Source organism: Bacillus rossius, chromosome 16 (genome assembly GCF_032445375.1).
Source record: "Bacillus rossius redtenbacheri isolate Brsri chromosome 16, Brsri_v3, whole genome shotgun sequence".
Classification (NCBI taxonomy): domain Eukaryota; kingdom Metazoa; phylum Arthropoda; class Insecta; order Phasmatodea; family Bacillidae; genus Bacillus; species Bacillus rossius.
In genome coordinates, this window is record NC_086343.1 from 15,175,235 (window position 1) to 15,197,546 (window position 22,312).

Here is a 22,312-nt window from a genome sequence, read left to right on the forward strand (position 1 = left end):
ATCGTGATTGGCCGATCCATTTAGAACTTTTTAAATTAACGTAAATAGGCGGGATCCCACTGCCTTTTAATTTGCATGGGCATATTCTTAATACTGAATATAACAAAAAATATCATACAAAAAGGCTCGCATTACGTATTAAAAAAAGCTAAAGTCTTCTCTTGATTAAAAAATGTATCTCCAACAAAATAACAGCTAACCTTAGTTTCGTGCATTATTTTCTTAATTCTGGGAGATAGGTTTCCACGCCTGTCTTTACCTTTCGACCACGACCATGAGACGGGAAGCCTACATTTCACAAAGGGTTGAGGACCAACCCGAACATGCCCGAAGACTTAACCTTCGGTCAACTTCGGGACTTTGTTTTTCTTTTAACAAGACGCGCGGGAATTTTGATTAGTGAAGGCCCACCGCCCATACTTAAGGACAGAGGCTATTCCTATCTTGCAGAATCTCGTCACTGTTCAACTATGTAACAGAACTTAACTGAATTCAACATGTTTCAGGATAATTATATTTAGTGTTGTATCTATAGCATGTTTCAATTTTTTTTCATGGAAAATTCAAAATCATCTTTATATATTTACAGCTTAAAATTTTATTTTCTTTCCGGGAGGGTGCCAGGCTAACTTATGCAGCTGTTTGGTGGGTCGTCGGCCCCAGCTTTGTTCACTAGGATCGTGGCGGTGGTTGGATTACTAACTAGAGAAGTCGTATCACACTCCTCAGACAGCATGGTTGGCTGATGCCTAACTAAGGTAAGGGGGCACTGGAAATCACTGTCAATTTGTTCTCGCATTTATTGGCATGCTATGCATTGCGGTGTTACACTATGCGTTATATCTTATACTTTACCCTGACAAAAGTTTCTGATTGCTTCGTTATGTGCTTACGTTACATCTAACAGCAGTCTTATTGGGGATTTGCATGGAGTCGGCCATACCCGTAAGTTTTTGAATTACGACTCGAACAGGCTCTACGAGCCGTGAATCTACAAGTGCTTTAATGTCTTTGTTTGGGCCAGCAGACATATGCACGGCTACATTAAATTAAAACGCTTACCTCTGGAGTCAGCGAGTTTCATAATTGTCGACCCTGCGGCGTGGTCACGTGGCAGGGTTAAATCTAAGGCGGTTGGGATAAGCCCGGCTCCGCAAAGATGACCCAGGGATGTGTGGGTAACGAGAGAAAAAAGATTTAGAGGTGAGAAAGTCTATAAAACATTTACCACAATACAGTAAACTCTCGCAAATCCGGACCACGAGAATCCGTAGTACTCAGAAATCCGTGGTGTTTTGTAACTGAAAAATAAATGTTTTTTTTTATAAGCGTTCTGCAGTGTTGTGGTGCGCTGTGTTCCCACGGTAAAAAAGTGTGTGTGCCGCACCGTGTAACTACGATACACGCACTCGCATCTCTGTTATTTTTTTCTGCCTGTCAAAACGCGTGACATCTGACACGAACAAAATAAAAGACGTGCTGAGAGTGTAGGATATTTAGATAGGGGGAAAATAAATGTCTCACGATAGAGAGCAACTGCTTAGTGGAGCATTTACGGTAGCTCAGAGTAGAAGTGCACAGCAGTTGATTGTACATATTTAAAGGTTTTACTGAGTGTGGAGAATTATGAAGGTGAAAAGAAAACACGTAACACTGACATTTAAACAAAAGCTTGAAATATGTGACAAGTTGAATCGTGGTGTACGTGTTGCAGCAATCGCGCTTGAGTATGGTATTGACGAGTCAACCGTGTATGACATAAAAATACAAAAGGAAAAACTCAAAGCTTTCGTAGCAGAGAGTGAGTCGGAAAAGAACTGTTTGAAACGAAAAACTCTTCACACGCCCAAACACGCACTCGCATCTCTGTAAACAAAAGATTACATCACTGGTTACAGCCAGCTGGTTGGCGCAGCGCCGCGTGTCTGCCGTCCGTGCGGCCGGCTGGCTGTAAACAGTGCAGTGGGAGATGCTTTAGTACACAGTGTCAAAGAGATGTGGCGTTATTTTAATTTTAAGTAATTTTGAATCTTTTTTAGCAATGTATTCTGTTTTATGTAATTCCATTAGATAACTGCTAACGTGTCATTTACCTACACGAGGGAAGAGAAAAAACATGTTTTTTAACAGTAAAAAAAAAATAAACAATTTTTTTACCTCTCAAAAATCCGGAGTATTCACAAATCCGTGGTCTGTAAATCCCCAAGAACCCCGGACTGGAGAGAGTTTACTGTATTTCAAGACATGTGTGTGAAAATGCTGAGAGTTAATATTGTGGTCATTCACTAAAAACTGGTTTCATTATATTTGTGAGGTTCATACTGTGCAGCTATACTGCATGACTATTAAGTAAATTATATAAACAATTATTTTATGCACAAATTACTACATTATGTTTCTCACCATAAAAGTAATTGTCCATAAAGGTACATACTGAGGTTGTTTAAAACAATAGCATGTTATGAGACTTTGTAGTGTCACCTGATGGTATAATGTAAAGAGGAAATATTACTGTGTAAGCTCTGTGTTGGTAATGCTCAGTATAGAAATTCAGTAATGTATGAGTCATTTGCAGCCTAGATTGTCACTAAAGAATATTTTTTTATGAAAAAAAAAACATAAATATTAAATTTTTTTTGTGTCCACAGTAATCTCTTTCCATTGTATTATTTTATCCGTAACATTCCTGTATAAAAAATCCTATCATTGTAGCTTTCCTAATTGTTCGTTGGTTTACTTGATATGTACCAACACTTATTCGTTGGTTTACTTGATATGTACCAACACAGTGGGTGAATGTATCTTGAAAGCGATACCACATAAAAGGTTACATGTTACATTTAAATTTATATGTTCACTTTATAAAAAAAATTCATTTATGTGCTGTGGAATGAAAAAAACGAAGACACATTGAATATTTAAACACTAATATTTTAAAGGCATAAAATCTTGCACTTTCTTTCTTGTACATACTAATAACTACAATGTTTTTTAAAGATAACTGACATGTCAAAAGGTAAAATTATTTATTATGAACGTTCAGCAAAAATCTTTACACTTTTCTTTCCTTTAAATGACAGCATTTTTTTTTCCATATGAATCACCCAAGTTTGGTAAGTTTTGAAGATAGACAATCATGAAATATAAGGTTGTAAAAAATACTCTTTATTTCTCCAAAAAAAAAAAAAAAAATTATTTCACTTTCTTAGTTACTATCAATTAACTGGCAATGAAGTAAAATTCTAAGTGAAATAAAAAAAGCACTATTATAACAAAAAATCACAAAATAATTCATTTTCATTGAATGTCCAAAGAATTTAATCTACAAGAAAATGTTCTAGTGTCTTCACATGCCAGCATTAAACAGAAAATAATTCTTCCTTTCTATGGAGTGTCCAAGGAGTTTAATGTTTCAGCTCATTTTCTAATTTCCTTACATACCTGCAACAAACAGAAACAATTACAAGTACTGAGAATGTAGAGAATAAGTCATATAAATGGCAATCTGGAGACAAAGTCCATAACAGAAACTGTAGAGCAATAAAGTAATACATAGTATTTAACAGAAACTATATAGCAGAAAAATAATATTCATGGCAACATGATACACACCAGATGGTCAACACATTTCATTTGGTGAGTATATGTATAATTTGATAAGCTCAATAGTTTTGGTAGGCCTATCTTATTTAAATGTATACTGTTCTTCATGTATTCACAGCTTTCAATATTTTTTTTTGTTTTTAATATTTGTCAAACATTCAGTTACATAAAAAATTGGAAATATCGTATACCTACATCACAAAGAGTGTTTGGTGATTTAATGAAATGGCAAAATTAGCACCTACACACATTAATTAAAAAAAAAACTACTAAGTACTGCTTATAAATACAAGTGGTAACAATCATTAACAGCACTTAGCTCTTAATGTTTCTCAGGTAGATGTATAGAATATAAACGTGTAGTGATTGTAGTAGTGACTGCATTTTGCGATACTGTATGCTGCAACACTAAGTGAGATTAATGGCAGAACAGTAAATATTTTTTGTGTAAACTAAAGACAAGCAGCCAGAAAAGTAGGAGGTTTATTTTTATGATTTTATAAAATTTTAGGTAAATCTGTATTGTACGGATTAGCGCCAAAAAAAATCGTACAAATATGAAATAACTTTCATTATATGCTCTTTTACGTCCTATTTTCAAAACTGCCTGCGGAGATTAAAAATTCCAATTACTTTTGGAGATATCGCCGTTCTTATTTTGCAATACAAGCCCTATGTAATCATTCAACAGACGCCATTTTATATTTTGCCGTGTGTGCGTGAATGCCTAAATAACAGAAATTTTCCATTAGGTAAGGTTAGTTACATGATAAATACTTCAAAATAAACGGAAATTAATAATAATATCAATTAATTTTACTTGTATAGTTTTAAGTATTTATAATGTAACTGACCTGACATAACAAAACGGGACAAAGGTAGATTAGGTCAGGTCAGCTACAGTATAAATACTTTGAATTTGAAACTGAACGGTCATTAAAAATAATAAAAATTAATTTTAATGGTTGTTTAGTTTTAAAGTATTTATAATGTAGCTGACCTGACCTAACAAACCGGGAAAAAGGATGAACAGTAGGAACTCACGTAATTTTCTTTTTACGTGATGTAGTCGTTCAACTACGTCGCGAAAAAAAAAAAAAATCATTCTTGTAAACAAGCAACAATGGTGAAACGCGGGAAGCCTACGATTCACTCATCCTTCTGGACATACCCGAATACTCACGTTGGCAAGCCTTTCAACAGACGAGAGGCGAACGCCCGATCGTGCATCTTCGGTTTTTTTTTTTTTGTTTATTGTAAATAAATATGCAACTCATGAAAACTAATGGTCAATTAGGTTGTTAGCTACATTATAAATACTTCAAAACATTGTGGATGGTTGATTTGGTTAGGATAGCTACATTAAAAATACTGTGAAATCATGTAAACGGTTTCCTAGCCCTGGATAGCTACATATTAAAATGTTATTTGCTAAGCAACCATAAAATGATTTTACAGTTTTTTTAATGTAGCTATACTTACCTAATATAACCAACCATATACAATGTTTTAAAGTATTTTTAATAACTTCTTGCTAATTTTAAGAAAAGAAGGCTTGCCAACGTGAGTATTCGGGTATGTCCAGAAAGATGTGTGAATCGTAGGCTTCCCGCTAAACGCCGCAGCAGTGCACAAAAGGAAATTAAAAAATTCAATATCTCCTAAAGTATTTGGAATTTCTGATCTCCGCCGGGTTTAATGAAAAGAGGAAGTTAAAGAGCACAGAATAAAGGTATTTTCGGATTTTTAAATTTTTTTTAAAAAAAATCGCCAAAAAAATGAATATTAAAAAATTCGATATCTCCAAAAGTAATTGGAATTTTTTATCTCCGCAGGCGGTTCTGAAAAGAGGACGTAAGATAGCATATAATGAAAGTTATTTCATATTTGTACGATTTTTTTTGGCGCTAATCCGTACAATACAGATTTACCAAATTTTATAGTAATTAAGTAGTAGTGTTTTTTGTTTATTGTAATTTTATAGTTTATCAGATTTTTTGCAAACAAGAAAATAAAAATTACAAAATACCTTTTGCTTCCTGAAATGCTTTGGAATCATTTTGTAAGACAGCACTGTGTTACATCAAGCAGTCTACCAATAGTTTTATAGTTTTAACATTCATGATTGCGATATCGCAAGCGCCGCCATGTGCGAGTCCCTGCTGTGCTTGCAAAAAGCTTGCTTCAATAAAAACAAGGGCCTCATAATCAGATTTTGTCACATATGGAGTTGTGTGTTTCTTGCTGCAAGTATTGCTCTCTTGGGTAATGACTGAAAAACATATCAGGAAGTAAAAAAAAAAAAGTTTTAATTTTTACTCTTCTTACTTTTGTTGATTAAAACAAACTTAATAAAATCTTGTGCAGTTTTAAAAACGATAAACAACTTAAAGTACCTCAACATTCTCTTGGGAAATATTTTGATACATGTCAGGATGTGAAAAAAAGTTTTTCAGAATTTTTTTCTTTATTCATTTAAAAGCCGCAAAACAATACAATTACTCTGTGCATTTTATTTGCTGTTAGGAGAGAGGTGGGTAATAATCTTACGTTGTGGCTTTTCCACAAACTAAAAAAAAAATTAGACAAAAACTTTTTTGACACTAGTCTTAGCCCTGAATTTATCCTGAAAACAGACTTTAAATTTCTACAGGTTTGCAAGTAATCAAAGTTTAAAGCTTACATTATAAATATTATAATACCTGTGCATTCACACATACCTGTACGTTCTTAAAGTACAAACACTGGAAAAAAAACTTTTGGACGGAGGACATTCATATGCTTCTGTTACATCAGATATATATCTTGAGAAATAATAATGAAATGTAATATATCTTCAGTATGGTGTTCTATTATACTAGTACAGGTAGGGCTTGTTCTTAAGTATAGAATATGATACCACAGGTAAAATATATACTGTAGTAGGTATGTTCTAAATCTAGAATAAGCATGGCCATAGCATAAAATACATTACCAGAAAGCTAGTTTAATACACAAACATATTTTGTGCAAAACAAGCATTAGAATACTCCCCAACTAAAACCCCCATATAATCATGCTAGTCACATAATAATGCAGATATGGTAATGACATAAATGTGCCATGTTAATGTCGTCATTAATGTGATAATGATATTGTGATACATACTTGTCCCGAAAGTGAAATTGGTAAAAGTTCCGTATAACATATTCAGATTAATCCCTTGATCCAGAAGGCATGATCTTGTATACATTGTTCCTGTGGTACATTTTGCTTGATGTTTTGATTTGGTACATTGAAAGAACATGGGCATACTAACTTGTGTTATTACAATTTATATGTGAATGTAAAACAGTTACAAAAGAAATTATTTCACAACACCTGAGATAATTTGTTTGTCTTGTGATGTTCTAGTATTTGTTATGTCCATACTCTTTCGACGTAACAAATTAAAACAGCAAGCATCTTGTACCACAAAACCAAGGGATCAATTTGGACACGTGATACGAAAAAAATTACGTCAACCTAGGCTAAACTTTAAAACCTGTAGAGAGAAAATATGAACTAAATGATGATACATATCTCTTAATTTACACGCAAATCTGAAAGTTAGTTTAAGTTCAGTATCGCATATCCAAGTTTTTCACTTGATCCCGAGGTACATCATGCTTGCTGTTTTAATTTAGTGCGTTGAAAGATCCTGAACATAACGAATACTTGTAATATAACAGTGAATAATAATCTTAAAATTATTACTAAATATGCACTTTCTTTCTATGAATTAAACACTTAACCTCACAATTATTATTAATAAGTGTTTTTGATATCCACCAACATGGCCGTGATGTTATGAAAATAAAAGCAAAGTCCCGAAGTTGGCCGAAGGTGAAGTATTCGGGCATGTTCGGGTTGGTACTCAACCCTTTGTGAAATGTAGGCTTCCCCCATGGGACCGTGCTTCGACCAATGAGGTAAACATAATACTCCTTTTTAGTTCTTTTCGTTCTACACCGATTGAAATAGTTTGCCTTACCTTATCTATGTTAAAAAAAATGGTACTTAACCGTAATTACACCCCATAAACACAACTGCAGTTACATATTTCTGATGATGTTTCAAACATTAGCAAATTCTTAAAATGCCACATTATATATAATTTGTGTCCCAACAAAAAATTTCCTACCTAACAGCTGCTGCGCAATCCAATAGCTGTTAGGCCCTCCTCACACGGGGATACTGAAGTTGCCTACAAAACGATCGCTGGTAGCCTGGAGACTAGGCAACTGTGTGACTGGGTGACTCTAGTCGCCCGTTATCTTCACACGACGCTACTAAAATATCAGAGACTGGGAGGAAAAAATGCATCGTGAGTACAGCCCGAGTATCTTGTGGAACCGTGAAGTGCCTATATATTGTATGTAATGTCCAGTGATAACAGCAGTGACGATAGTGATATTGTTATCCAATATTATCAACATTATAGAAAACGAAGTAGGAAAAGATTGTGGGTTCATCCATATATAGAAAGGAACATTAATTGTAGATTATTTGTCGCGGCCAAAGAATTGCAAGAGACAGACTCAAAATTCATCGCTTTCTACAGAATGACGAAGGAGACTTACCAAATGTTAACGGAAATTGTTACACCTGCGATGTATTATAGGGATACCACTATGAGGGAATGCGTGAGCCCCGGTGAACGATTGCTGATAACTTTGAGGTAAGTAAGTTAAGAAATACAAATTATTACGAATTTTTGTTAAGGCACTTCTAAATGTTTCCCTTCAACACAAATCTATTTCTTTCCAAGTATTTTAACGTATATACTGATGCTTGGCGAATAAAAACAATGTATGCATTTTAACTTGAGGCCGCAATTACTTATTTTATCTGTGGAAAATGGCTGTTGTATGGATCTTAAGAATGTGCACTTTAACGTTAACAGGTTAAATAATCTAAAGTTATTTATACCCAAGTATTCCAGTCAACTGAAAGGTGAAAGTATAAACATATCTTATGCATAAATTCATTCCAATGTTTAATTCAAATATACCTAAGAAATACACATTCAAATAATGTACTGCAAAAGAAAAAATGTATATATATAAACTATTTAAAGAATACCCATTACACAAACATTCAAATCATGACTGTAAACACAAAAATAAACAACATAATAGAGATAAAAACACGTACACCAAAGTTATATGTTTACACACCCAACAAAACATCACATCACATTATGTTCCTGCTCATATTGTAAAGTCTCTTGGATGACTTCAAAATACTGTTGCGTTTCAGTATCTTGTACTTTCTGTGGAATAGTTTGATTTCCAGGCGACGAACAAATTGAAGCATTATCTGTAGCCAACGATGAATGCGTGGAAACACTGTAGGAGTAAGTTGGGGTCTGTTGGTAAGCTGGTACGTGTTGGTGCATGTCTTTTGGATTCGTGATGTCATCAATAAGCTGCAGAACCCTACGTCGGAATGATTTCATTTGTGCATCTGTCAAAGGTTCGATTTCTGGTAAAAGGCTTAGAAGAAACGACTTTTTTACTTGCCTATCATCGTTTGAATTCGATTCAAGTTTCCTTTTCTTTGCATTCATGTATTCCATAAAGGACTTGTCCACTTCCGTCACTGTTTGCTTTTTACGCTTTGATAAATTATCTTTTGGGTTGGAAAAGGGATCATGAGTCATTTGTTGGGAATGATGAGCATGTTCTTGCGAGAAGTCAGTATTTGGCAGCATAGGTGAAGGAAGGGAAAGTTGTGGTGTTGTAGTTAGTATTGCGTTATCTGAGATATATTCCTCCTCTTCAGCCGCAACGTCTTCCGTATTTTGTGTTGGGTCAGATGAACTGTGTTCCAGGTTTTGTTCATTGATGACTTCTGGCAAATTCCCCGATGGTGTACCAAGCGTTTTTATGAATGGTAGGGTAAATTTCATTGCCTCCGATAGATAATATGGTTTCTTATTTTTGGAACTTGAACCACTTGGAGGTGGCTTTATGTGACGGACAAAAACTGAACGGAGATTTTTCCATTTTTCTTTGCATTCGTTAACTGAAAACAAACAACATTGTTCACATAAATATAAATCGTTGCAATGGATGAATTCCTAACTAATTTACAGTAAACAAAAAACAAATACAAAAGTGAAGTAGTATTAAGTATAATCCAGATATATACAACATATGTTTATTATTTGAAGAAAAAATATATAAATGGTACATGGGGAATGTATTATGAAGTAAAATTTAATTTAACTTTGTTGCAGGTATTTGGCAACAGGAGGTACATTTGTATCGCTGTCGATGTACTTTGCTAGAGGAGAAAGCACAGTTATCAACATCATACGAGAAACTACCAAATTAATTTGGGAATCGTTGAAAGAGTCCTACATGCCTGTCCCAGGAGAAGAAAAGTGGAGAATGATAGCACAGCGTTTCTATTCACTGTGGAATTTACCCAATTGCTTGGGTTCATTGGACGGTAAGCATATTCGAATAGAAAAATTACCTGGAACTGGCTCAAGTAACTTTAATTACAAAATGTATCACTCAATAGTGCTGCTGGCTAGCAGTGATGCAGATGGTTTCTTCACTCTTATTGAAACTGGCTATGCAGGTAGAAACAGCGATGGAGGAGTGTTTCGCGCATCAGCTGTCAAACACTGGATTGCAAATGGAGGACTAGACATACCACCGCCTTCACGATTACCAGATGACGACAATGAGATTGACTTTCCTTTTTACTTTGTTGGAGATGAGGCCTTTCCATTGTCACAATATTTGCTGCGTCCTTACCCTCAGAGAACACTTGATGATGTTAAAAGAATATTCAATTACAGATTGAGCAGAGGACGGAAAACAGTGGAGTGCGCTTTCGGAATGATGGCAGAAAAGTTCCAAGTGTTGAACACTGCTATTCGCTGCCGAACTACGGAAAGAGTGGTTGATGTAATAAAATCTGTCTGCATTCTTCACAACTTCATTCGGAAAAGTGAAGGTATTAAATATTTTGCTGGTGAACCATTTGGCAACTCAGAAACGCCCAACATCAATCCACAGCCACTAGAAGACCTAACGTTACATGATCGGTCTACTGCTCATGAAGTGCGGAATTACTTGGCAAACTATTTTCTAACACCCCGGGCTTCTGTTCCATGGCAGTGGAAATACTGTTACAATAACTAATTAGGTATTAAAGTATTTCATGTGTTTTTGTAGGTTACTGTGAGTATGACAACAACTTTGAACATGTGGTAAGTTTTATCGAAGTTCGTAAAAACCATGCGTAATTCCCTTGGGAACCAAGAAAAGATATCAATAGAAAGTAATTTTTATACGTTACAAACGTTTTAGAATAAGGTATTTCTTCGAAGGACGAATAACCATTGTATAAAAACTATATTTCTTTTACTAATAATGTATTTGTGAGATACTAAATATAAAACATGCTGTTTACATATACATTTTGGTTTTTCACAAGTTAGTTTATTATGATAGATATTTTATATCTAATTATTGTTGTTTAAGATATTGTCAACTTACCTGTGAGTTGCACTTCTTTTGCGACATCATTCCATGCTTTGTCAGTCACATCCTTTTTTGAATACCCTTTCAACTTGTAGTTATAGAGTTCTGGGTGTTTCTCAACTTCGTTTACATATTTGATATTAAACGCCTGCTCGCCCATTGTTCGCTACAATACAGTATCGCGCCGCGTAGGCTACTGGAGTAGCGTGGAGACCAGCATGCTGAGTCGCCGGGATTTACGTTGCTTACGACTTCCAGTCTCCGCCACTCCAGTATCGCCGTCTGAGTGACGCCATGCCTATCTACATGACGAGTCGCTCGGTCGCCGAGTCTCGCGGTATCTAAGCAACTTCAGTATCCCCGTGTGAGGAGGGCCTTACTATACACGAAGACATAGGTTCATCCCCGAAATATAGGTTAACGTTTCTTTCCTTCCTCACTTTGTTGGCAAGCGTTACGATACTTCCAATCGTAAGTAATTAGCTTGGTCTAAAATGTAATAAGACTGCGTAACTTACAACTTATTTGAAGTGCCAATTAATTTCATAATTTCCATTAGTATACTGTATACATGAGCCTTCAAAGCAGTAGTCAACTTTACATTATTTATTAATTTTATGTAACTATTTCCAGTTTCTATATTTTTAGTGATGCTTTTCTAAAACCTTTTGAGTTTTAAGCATTATTACCTGAAATCACTTTCAGTTCATACGTGAAATAATAAGTTCAATGGCGGATAAGGAATTTATTTTGGAAGAGGATTGGAAAAAAAATGGGGGAGGGGGGGAAGAAATAATATATTTTGTTCTAATTCAAAAACTTTCATTAACAACAAGGGACTTGGACAGTTAGGTATATTATCATTCTCAACATGCATCACTGCCTTTGTGGTTTGTGATTCCAGCTGTTGTGCTCACCATGCATCACCCAAAATAACATGCTGCCAACAAAGAGATCTCACGTATTTTGTCATAACTTCATGTAAGGAGGGGATGAGGATATATCCACCATTTTTCTGAAGCTTTGCACACCATAATTAGTGGGGTGTATGCGTGGTGGGGGAGGGGGCAAATAAAACCCTCTCATGAAATCCTAAAAAAATAAAATAAATAAATAAATAAAAAAACTATAAAAACTAATCCCATCATCAAAATGAAAGGTTTTGAAAGCAAGCAGCAGGAAAGGAGGCTGACGTGCCCCAGCCTGTTCCCCCAGTGAAGGTTGGAGTTGCGGGTTTGAGTTCAGAGTGCCGACTAATTTGTTTATCTTAGTGATAGGTGGAGGTTACGTGGCTGAGTACAGGGGAGATGTTGCAGGAAGGACCCCCCCCCCCCCCCCCTCATCTTCTCCGAGCTGTTGGCCACTCGGGGAACCATGATAAATAACTGTAGATGAGAATGATGTGATGTCGATTTATTACACGGTGCTGTCCGCATAGCTAGCCCTTCATGTTATGGTGTCAAAGAACACTACCTAACTATTGTTCATTAACGGAAATCCGACTATGACCGGATCTCACTCTTATGGTGATATACATAAGGCTGGCAGAGCGCGAGAAGACGCGAAGAAAATACAAGTTCATTACACAGCAATGGACTGAACAATTTGTGACATTGACTGCGGAACAGTATACAGACACAATACCGAACACCAGAGCTTGCAAGATGATTCAGGCTGTTTCAAGTTTCTGAGGTCATTAAGTTATATTTGTTAACTGGTTGCTCAATCTGCCATGAACTCATTACAAACACGAGGTGATGAGCATGACATATGCAAAGAAAGGTGTAGATAATGTAGTATGTTTGGGCAGAGGGCCCCTGTAAGCATGCATCCTGCATAGTCACTACACGGCTTGCCTAACAGTCCCGGGATAAGTTAAAGTTGTTGTGAGCATTTGCACCTTTAGCCCGTAGGCGGCCCAGTTTAGGCTAAGTCCAAAATACCGCAGTTGTGCCGTGATGACTGAGAAGGGGTTCCACTCGGCATGACCCTTCAACTACAACCTGACACTGTACAAATGCCGAAAGCATTATAATGAGCAATGATTTATGTTAAGCAGCTGATGTTTCCCATCGAGCCAGAAAGAGGCCGGCCGTAGAGCGAAGACAAAAATTTTAAGAACACGCTATTTTAGTACTGTCAGTAATGGTATTGTGATGAATGTTCCACGGTGCGCGAACACACGTGGCCACAACTCCGGGTGGACGACGACTGTGTGGCCTTAGCGATGTCGGGCCGATCGGGGCCGCTGTCGCATGCAAAGTGTATAGAAAGAAAGACATTTCGGGCTAGTTATTTAGATTTGATCACACTGAAAAAACAATATTCATTTAATTAAAGAAATAATATGGTATTATAAAATATCTTACAATAATGTGGTTTATTGAATACATTTTAGTTATGGCGGAATGTTACATAAAACCCTGGCAGAGGGGCTCACTGACATCATTTGATAGCCGCGCTGGCAGCCATCAATATATCGGCTACGGGGCCGTTCTACTCAATGCACTTTCTGCTTTCTTTTTTACCTTGCATTGCACACGAGAAGGGATGACAGTAAAACATCAATGGGCAACCATGGCCTAAGCGACCAGACGGCCCCGACGAATGACGGGCCGTTTTGCCCATTAATGTCTCCCATTAGACGCACTGACGAAGGGTGTACTAGGACCCTATCTTGTCTTTGGACTCGACTGCTGCTCTCCCGTGGTCCCTACCCGGGTGTTCTAAGGGCCAGGCAAAGTGTGGTAAAATTACATTACATTACAATGTGGTCTACTCGGCAGAGTTACCTGACTACCAGGGGCTATCCGAATGGGAGCTAGGCCTGCACATTCATAGTCTCTCAAACAACCCGGGACTTCCCGGAGGCGCGTGGATTTTGGTGGAGTTCCCCTTGGCGCCTAGGTTGGTCAATTGCAGTCTCATCGGGGCCACTTGCTGATGAATATGGGTCGTACTCTATGCCATCTCCTCCCCACTGAGGAGATCTACTGCGACTTCATCAGAGTCGTCCTGGTAGCACCAACGAGGCCTGACGATGCCTTGTGTTACTTTTGTGGTTAGCCTTACCTAGCCCAGACTCGCTGCTGGAGAAAGAGAAGCCTGACCTCATTCCCTTGGAACGTATAACTCGTGCTACCTCAACCTGCCGAGGAACAAGTTTATACTGTCCACTACATTTCAATGATACATTTTGCATAATCAGGATCTTCAAGATGTTTTTTGTAATCAGTGACTATAGAATCACTTACTTTTCTTGCAACTTGTATTTCTTTAACAACAATTGTCGTAATAAACACTTTTTTTGTTGCGCAAGGGAAGAAAAGCTCTGGCCGTTATCGCGAGAAGCAAAAAGCACAGGGAAAAAATTTTGTCTGTCCCCCTCTCCATTACTTGAAGTACAACTTTCCAACATCCACAATAAAAAATAAAAAAAATTAAAACACTATACATTACCATGGCCATAACTTTAAACACAATTTGTGCGTATCACATAGTATGTAATGTTTCCAATAAATTTCATTAGCAATCGACTTGTCCTTTGTCATCCTACTATCAAGGTAACCTCAAGGAAAAAAAAAAATTGGACTAGTGCCCGGGTTACGGTGATTGTGCCCCCATAGTTGAAAATATGAGGGGAGAGCCCTCTGTGGGATAATGTTTAATGTTTATCACTCCCATTAACAGTTATGATTTTGCAAGCGTAAGCGGGCCCTCGCGGAGAGGTTTTTTTATTCCAGGTGGAGGGTGTGACCCCTCTGGGATCTACACCCATGGTTTCTCCCCCCCCCCCCCAAAAAAAAAAAAATAAATAAATAAATCCTTCTCAATGACCTTGCTTATACCAATAATAAACATGTGTCCAGATGTCTACTGGCTTCAGGCACAATTGAAAACGTGAAGATTATTAATCTGTGAGTTTCAGCATAAACAGACAAAAGACAATGTATTGTGGCATTTACAAATGGAGTGAAGAATGTTGTCTCGAAAATATTTTTTATTTGAAAACTAGCCATGATAATGAAATAATGTACTATTTGAATGTCAGATACAGAATATAATTAAAAAGGCATTTTATCCTTCATTAAAAGTTCGATAACAAACTGTTCTCTTGATTGCATAGAATATTTGCCCCTAGTTTTGCAGCTCCTTTAAAATACATCTAAACTAAATAATGAGAACAAACCTGCAAAATTCGCACTATTATTTGATAACAGTCTAGATTGTAAATGGTTTGTACACTTGATGGATTCTTGTCATTCCACTGCAGGTTATGTGATATGCCCTTAAGGACTAGAAACCAATTTAAAAAAAAACATGTGAGACATGGCAGTACCCAACATGACATTGACCAGTTTATGCACTCATTTGTGGAGACTTACATACCAGAAACTAAAGAAAATTTTGCACGTCAAGTACCTCATTAAACAACATACATAGTCTGAACACAAGCATTGAAAACTGTAAATGGGAAAGTAAACAATGTTAACAGTAAAAATAAAAGGACAAAAATGCTCATATAAATAAAATCTTTAATCCCCAAATATCTGGTTGTGTGTTGTATAAAAATATGTGTGTGTTTAATGTAGTTAACAACTTAACATTATAATCATCTAGTGCTAGGAGGAATAAAAATCCTCAGTTTGCAATAAAATATCAATTTACAACAGACCTTTAACAAAAATCACAAACGGTTACCACACATAAATATCTTATAGTTTTAATAAACCATATCTTTCATGTAAACAAATACGTAACTTAAACACTGTGTTGAGCTGGGGTTTGGAATCAAAATACTGATGAGACCATGCGAGAATCAGTCATTATTCATCCCAAACGAGTTTGAGACAAAAGTCAAGCATGGCGATGCACCAAAGTTAAAGTTCACTCCGAGGTTTGCAACTGCCGCTGGCCTCCCACGGATGCATCTGTCACCGCCATCATTTTGTAGAAATGAGAGCTTGGATCCAACAAAAGGTTTGTGGGCGTGTCAAATTCCATGACCTGCGAACACAAAATAGACGGACATCAAAATTATCAAACAATTAGCCATCACAGAAATTTTATATGAACTGTTGCCACACAACTTTGGAACTTTTTCTTTAGTATGTTGATAACTGGTGAGGTAAACATCGGACAACTTTAAGGGCTGCCCACTATCTACTACATGTCATTTATACCTAATGATAGAAATCTCCACTGTGTTTGTTTCTTCAAAAGAGCAAAATAAATAAAAATAAAATTTTAAGCAAATATATTTTGCTATTTTTTTTATTTTTTTTTGCCACCCTAAATGGATTGTAATGTCAATGTTAAAATTGAACACTTTTATTCTATTATGTCTACATATAATTTTGTACCCCACTTTTTAATTTCAGAAATTTATTTCACAAACCTTGAAAACTAAAAAAAAAGTTTTTATTTGAATTTCAGTATTTAGATTTATGTTACTTTTGTAATCTCACAAAATAATCAGAAACAAATCTTAGTAGGAAAAAAAATATTGGTGTAATGTTTACAGTGATACGTGTATGATTCAGTGAGCCCACAGCAAAATTGGCCCTTGATTCTAAAACAACTCAACATCACTCTCCTGTAGGATCGGCTCTTCAGTCCGCTACCTACATGATCAACCAGACAAATGTCACCCCTTAAATTGGCTGCTCATTTTAGGGATGTCCCAACATAGGTTGCTTGTTATTAAATTATTCTTTGGTTTGAGTGTTCTTTTTTCCACTGGCACAGAATAATAGACAAAAAGAGTGGAATAATTTCAGAAGCAGCCCAAAGGCAGAAGTGTTTGAAATTTAGCTAATCGACGGTGCAAAGTGGTAACATTGCAGGACCCTGCCCTCCCCAGCTTTTATCAGAGTTTTTTTAGGAATTTATGTTAAGTTTTATTTATTCAAAAGAGATCAGCTGGTTATGTAAAGTGACCTAATAGTATCTCTATCTAATGTTGATATTTGGTTATTTTATTTATAAAAGCCCTTAAACAAGATTTTTACTGGTTTTCACATTTCTGGTTGATATTTTTGCAAGTGTGATTTTAAAGGTTTTATTTCAATTCAGAGTTCTTTCCATAACTATTTTTTTTGGACAGCTCTATACTATCAACACAGACAACGGAGTGAAACTGAACTTGGTGGCATTATGTGAAATTACGATAATTTTTAGTTAATTTAATAGTTAAGAAAGATATATTATTTAGTGATAAACATTTTTCAATTCTATTTGGAAATTTAAAACATAAATTTGTATAATGTTAAAGAACAGTTTACTAAAAAAAAAAAGTTATTTTTTCTAGTAGTTACGTTGGTATTGAAAATTTCTAATTAATACAATGTTAATACTGCACATACATTATGTGATCTATTGGACTGGTGTGACAACAATGGCACATTTTTCACACAAAAATCATGAAACTTTACAGTATTAGTGTGTAGTGTATTTGGTGTCATGCCCCATTCATTCATCAATTGTACTGTGCGACCTGCATCCGCACCGTCAGGTTTCCCACACAATTTAGTCAATTTCCCTGAGATTTCCCTGCCCCACCTAAAATTTTTTTTCACTATGTCATTGGTATGTCTGACAAGATAAAAAATATATATTTCAATACACATTATTATCAAACACAATACAACAAATCTACATAACATGCATGATTGACTATAATTATACAGTTTGAACAGTTACCATTCCATAAAATAACATAACCAAGATGGCATATCTAAAAAAAAATGATATAAATATGTATGTTTAATACAACTTTCAAACTATAAATTAATGAAAGTGATCAGTTGAGAAACAATAGAGGAATGTACTTCAAATATTGATACACATTGTTTGTATCCTTTATGTTTAATTTATAATTTATTATTATATATTATATAATTATTATATATATTATTATATATTATTATATATATTATTATATATTATTATATATATTATTAAATATATTATATAATTAATAAATTAATAATTAATTAATTGACTTGTTATATCTCAGAAACGATGGCTCTAAGAAAAAAAGTATTCATACATTTTTTGTAGAGAATTTAATGATCTACAATTTTTGACCGAGATAATTTTATGATAAAACTTACCGTTTTGCTGAAAATCGCGAAAAACCAATTTTTTTTCGAGATTATTGAACTTTGACCTCGAATGAATTTTTTTTTGCAGGCACCGGAATGATTCGGAACTTTCAGAGGTTATTTTTAATCATGTTTTAAACAAGTACACACATTTACAGCTCGCTGTTAATTTATGTACCTTTACTGATATTTTTTGGTCTAATTTGACCGGACTATAATGTTTATTAAAAATCTGAAATGTGTTTATTAACGACAAAACAAATATTTCATTACACGCATACGAGTTTTAAACACACGGCGTGGAAAATTAAAAAAAAACGACTGGTGACGTTTTATCCTCAGGTACTGAGGATTATTTCCCCCCGCGTCGTCCAGGTTTCAGAGACGCCTCGTCGGATCCCCCCCGAGCGCGCACCTCGCCGCTGCCCATGACGAGCACGCGGTCGCTGGCCTGCACGGCGGAGAGGCGGTGCGCGACCACTAGCACGGTGCACGCCTCGAACACCCTCCCGACTGTCTCCTGCACGGCCGCCGCCGTCCCAGGGTCCACGGACGCCGTCGCCTCGTCCAGCACCAGTACCTGCAACCCGCCCTCCTCACTAGCAACGAGCACGGCTCCAGAGGGGGACGGCAGGGGCGATTTAAGGCAGAGATGCAGATGTAAAATAAACCTACTTTCAAAATTATGGGGCTGAATAGAAGCATTAGCAACTATCTAGGTTGAGAATGGATCCATAGTTACTATTTCAAATTCGTTTCAAGTAGTATGCAATGCTTGGATTTCAGTTCTATATAGGTATGCACATCGACACTATGCAGAGTTTCAATTTTAAATATTTTTAATATTTTTTTAATAAATAAATTTTGCACTACAGTAGAGTCCCGCTAATCCGAACCCCGCTAATCCGAAAATCCGCCTAATCCGAACAGGGCTAGGACGAAAAAAGAAATATTTTTATAAAAATTATGAACCTTGAAAAGCAAAGAAAAACTAGTTCGTTTTCAAGAAATGTCTTACATTTATTAATATGTACATAATAAAATTATGATTTATCTATTTCTCCTTCAACTAAAAAGAAAAAAATATTATTACGTACATAGTACTTAAATATTTACGTATTTATATTATGCTAAATACGCTAAATAATAAAGGCGTGTTTTGTGTCTGATCTTTAATATTTGACACATCAGATGTTAAATAGCCCACGCCTCATAAAGACCATAAATGGCATTATATAAGAAAATCCGCCTAATCCGAATTTTCGCTAATCTGTACAGGGTTCGGTCCCAATTAGTTCGGATTAGCGGGACTCTACTGTATATCAATGAAACTTTATCATAATACAGTACGTTCCTGGTAAAAAAAACTGACTTGTGTGGCTACTCTGAGTTTCTGATAAAAATTTTTACTATAAATACTAAAAAGTCAATATCTTAAAATTGAAAAAATATTTTCAAAATTATATACATACATATACATACACAGATTATATATACACACACATACATACATACATATAATGATAGTATCTTAACAAAATGTTTTGCAAAAATTCATTACGATCCACAGTGAAAAAAAAAGTAAGTAATCATGCTCTTAATGTGTTTCACTCCTAACTTTATCAAGCCAGTGCTTTACCTTGACATGGCAATACTTTCCTTTGAAACCGTTATGCTTTACCTTGGTGTGGCAGTTCTTTATTCTGGCCTGACAATGCTTTACCTCTGCATGGAATCAGCAACCTTTCATCAAAGGCAATGCTTTTACCTTGGCATGGCAATGCTTTAACTTTAGCATGGCAATGATTTACCCCAGTATGACAATAATTCACCCTGGCATGGCAATGCTTTACCTCGGCATAACATACATACATATTAACTTGGCTTTCCAGTCCTTTTCCCCTCGTGTGGCAATCAATGGCGTAGCCAGGATTTGTGTATGGGGGGGTGTTAAGAAGCATGCCCCCCCCCCCCCCCCCCCGTATTGAAGCGGGGGGGGAGGGGGGGGTCTGGGGGTCCTCCCCCGGGAAAATTTGGATTTTAAGGTGTAAAATAGTGTTATTTTAGCAGTTTTTGGTACTTAAATTTAAATATTGTAATGGTAAAATTATTTTATTAATTTTAAGATGAAATTTGTTTGAGTGATGAATAAGAAATTAATTAAAGATTTGGTGCTAAGGAGGAGGGGGGTGGGGGTTTGAACCCCTAAAACCCCCCCTGGCTACGCCCCTGGTGGCAATGCCTGAACTCGGAACGACAATGCTTTACCTTGGCTAGTCCGTGCACCGTTCGTTACCTTGCAGTTGCGCAGCAGAGCCCGAGCGAGGCAGAGAAGCTGCCGCTCCCCCACCGACAGGTTGCCCCCGGCCTGCCCGACGGCCGCCGCCAGCTGGCCGGCCATTGCCGACACCTTCCCCTTCAAACCGACCTTCTCCAGCACGTCCCACAGCTCCTGGTCGCTGTTCTTTGAAAACGGGTCGAGGTTGGATCTGCGACAAAATAATTCTGATCTTGACTACAGCACATGAATCGAGATGCCAGTTTTAAAAGTAGTGTGTAAAAGAAAAAATTTGTTGTCTGTAAAGTCGGTTTACGGACGATAGTTTAACGTGACAACGTCATAACAAAACATTGATGAAATGATTGATCCAGAAGAAAAGGAAATATCATATTCGGCCTGAGACTGAGACGTAATAGGTTTTTGCAACCAAACCATTTAGGCATTAAAAATATTATATTCTTTGAGGAAGAATATTTTTTTTTAATTTTTCTATCTTTTGCATGATAAAATCTACCTCTGCATACTTTTATGAATAAAATTGAATCATTTTTATTGAATTATCACTATTTTGTATGGATACAAAGGAGTGAAATGAAATGTACAATTTAATTAATAAATTTACTTTTATTTGCATTCATTATTCAAATTAATTTATTACTTTTGAAATGTTACGTGCGCCGTATTTATTTTTACAAGTACAAAAAAAATTTTGTACCTGCCGGGTTTCGAACCGACAACCTTACAAATAGAAGTTAGCGCCGCTGATCGCTCAGCCACGAGGCCATATTCGATCATTAAAAGTTTCAGATGTTATATATGTTGATAAAAATTTTATTCACGGTAGGGGAATAATATTATTTCGTTTTTATAACTCAATTTTATAACAAATACGCATCCCAAATACACCAAACTTATTTATAATGTGTTACAATATTTTTTAAAACATTGTGCAAAAGATCCCGGTTGTAATTTGAATTATTATGTGTAACTGTAAAACACCATTGTTGGTTCAAAACGTAGGTATTTGAATATTCAACATTACTTTTAAATAACTGTACCGATTGTGCTGAAAATCGGTGGACGATCGTTAAATTACATAATATTAATAATTCAAACGACGAAAATATGATTGAAAAGTCAAATCGATGGTCGTTCCAATCGAGTGGAAGAGAGATGCCACGCATGCGTAGGCCCTACAATGAGCATGAAGAGAGATGCCACGCATGCGTACAATGAGCAAATAGGACACATCCGTAGTGGGACATCCGTAGTGGGACACTTTTTCGTGCGTGCAGCCGGCGTTCATCGATTTATTAGACGTTATCACGTCAAAAATTTGGATGGATTTTGAAACAATGTAAAATATAATACATATATACTATACATTAATAAAATATATATTATAGGCATGGTAAGAGTTTATGCATGCACTATTAAAAACAGTTTTTGTATATTTACAGATCAGTAGATCACTGCAAGTACATAATATGCAAGTTTCTCGAATGTTTGATTCCAGTTGATTCACCTACTTTAAGAGCAGATACTGGACATAACGCCTTAACCGGTTTGAATAAAATAAAATTCATTATGTGCAGAAAATAGAGAAATATTGAAACCATGATTGAAAAGTTTTTTTTAAAAAAAGTGTACACTATAACAACAGTGAGATGAACGAAGAATAATGCTAAAAAGTTACAACGTTGAGGCATAGGACGTATTTATACAATCGTAATTGCCAGACACAATGATTAGAAGAAAGAACAGCTTGTGAAGGTTCCAAAAAGGTGTCCCTCACCAGA

The 22,312-nt window shown here is 36.0% G+C and overlaps 1 protein-coding gene across 13 annotated transcripts in view; it reads right to left on the reverse strand.

Annotated features, from left to right (window-relative positions):
• Positions 1-15,643: 15,643 nt before the first annotated feature.
• LOC134540120 (ATP-binding cassette sub-family C member 5-like) overlaps positions 15,644-22,312 on the reverse strand; it is a 103,890-nt gene continuing 97,221 nt past the window's right edge. For all 13 annotated transcript variants that reach the window (XM_063382642.1, XM_063382632.1, XM_063382635.1 and 10 more), the window contains 3 exons: positions 20,529-20,721; positions 18,648-18,812; positions 15,644-16,133 (listed from right to left, as the gene is read on the reverse strand). In XM_063382642.1, the coding sequence (XP_063238712.1) occupies positions 16,014-16,133; positions 18,648-18,812; positions 20,529-20,721 (478 nt within the window). In that variant the 3' untranslated portion in view covers positions 15,644-16,013. The remainder of the gene's footprint in view (positions 16,134-18,647; positions 18,813-20,528; positions 20,722-22,312) is intronic.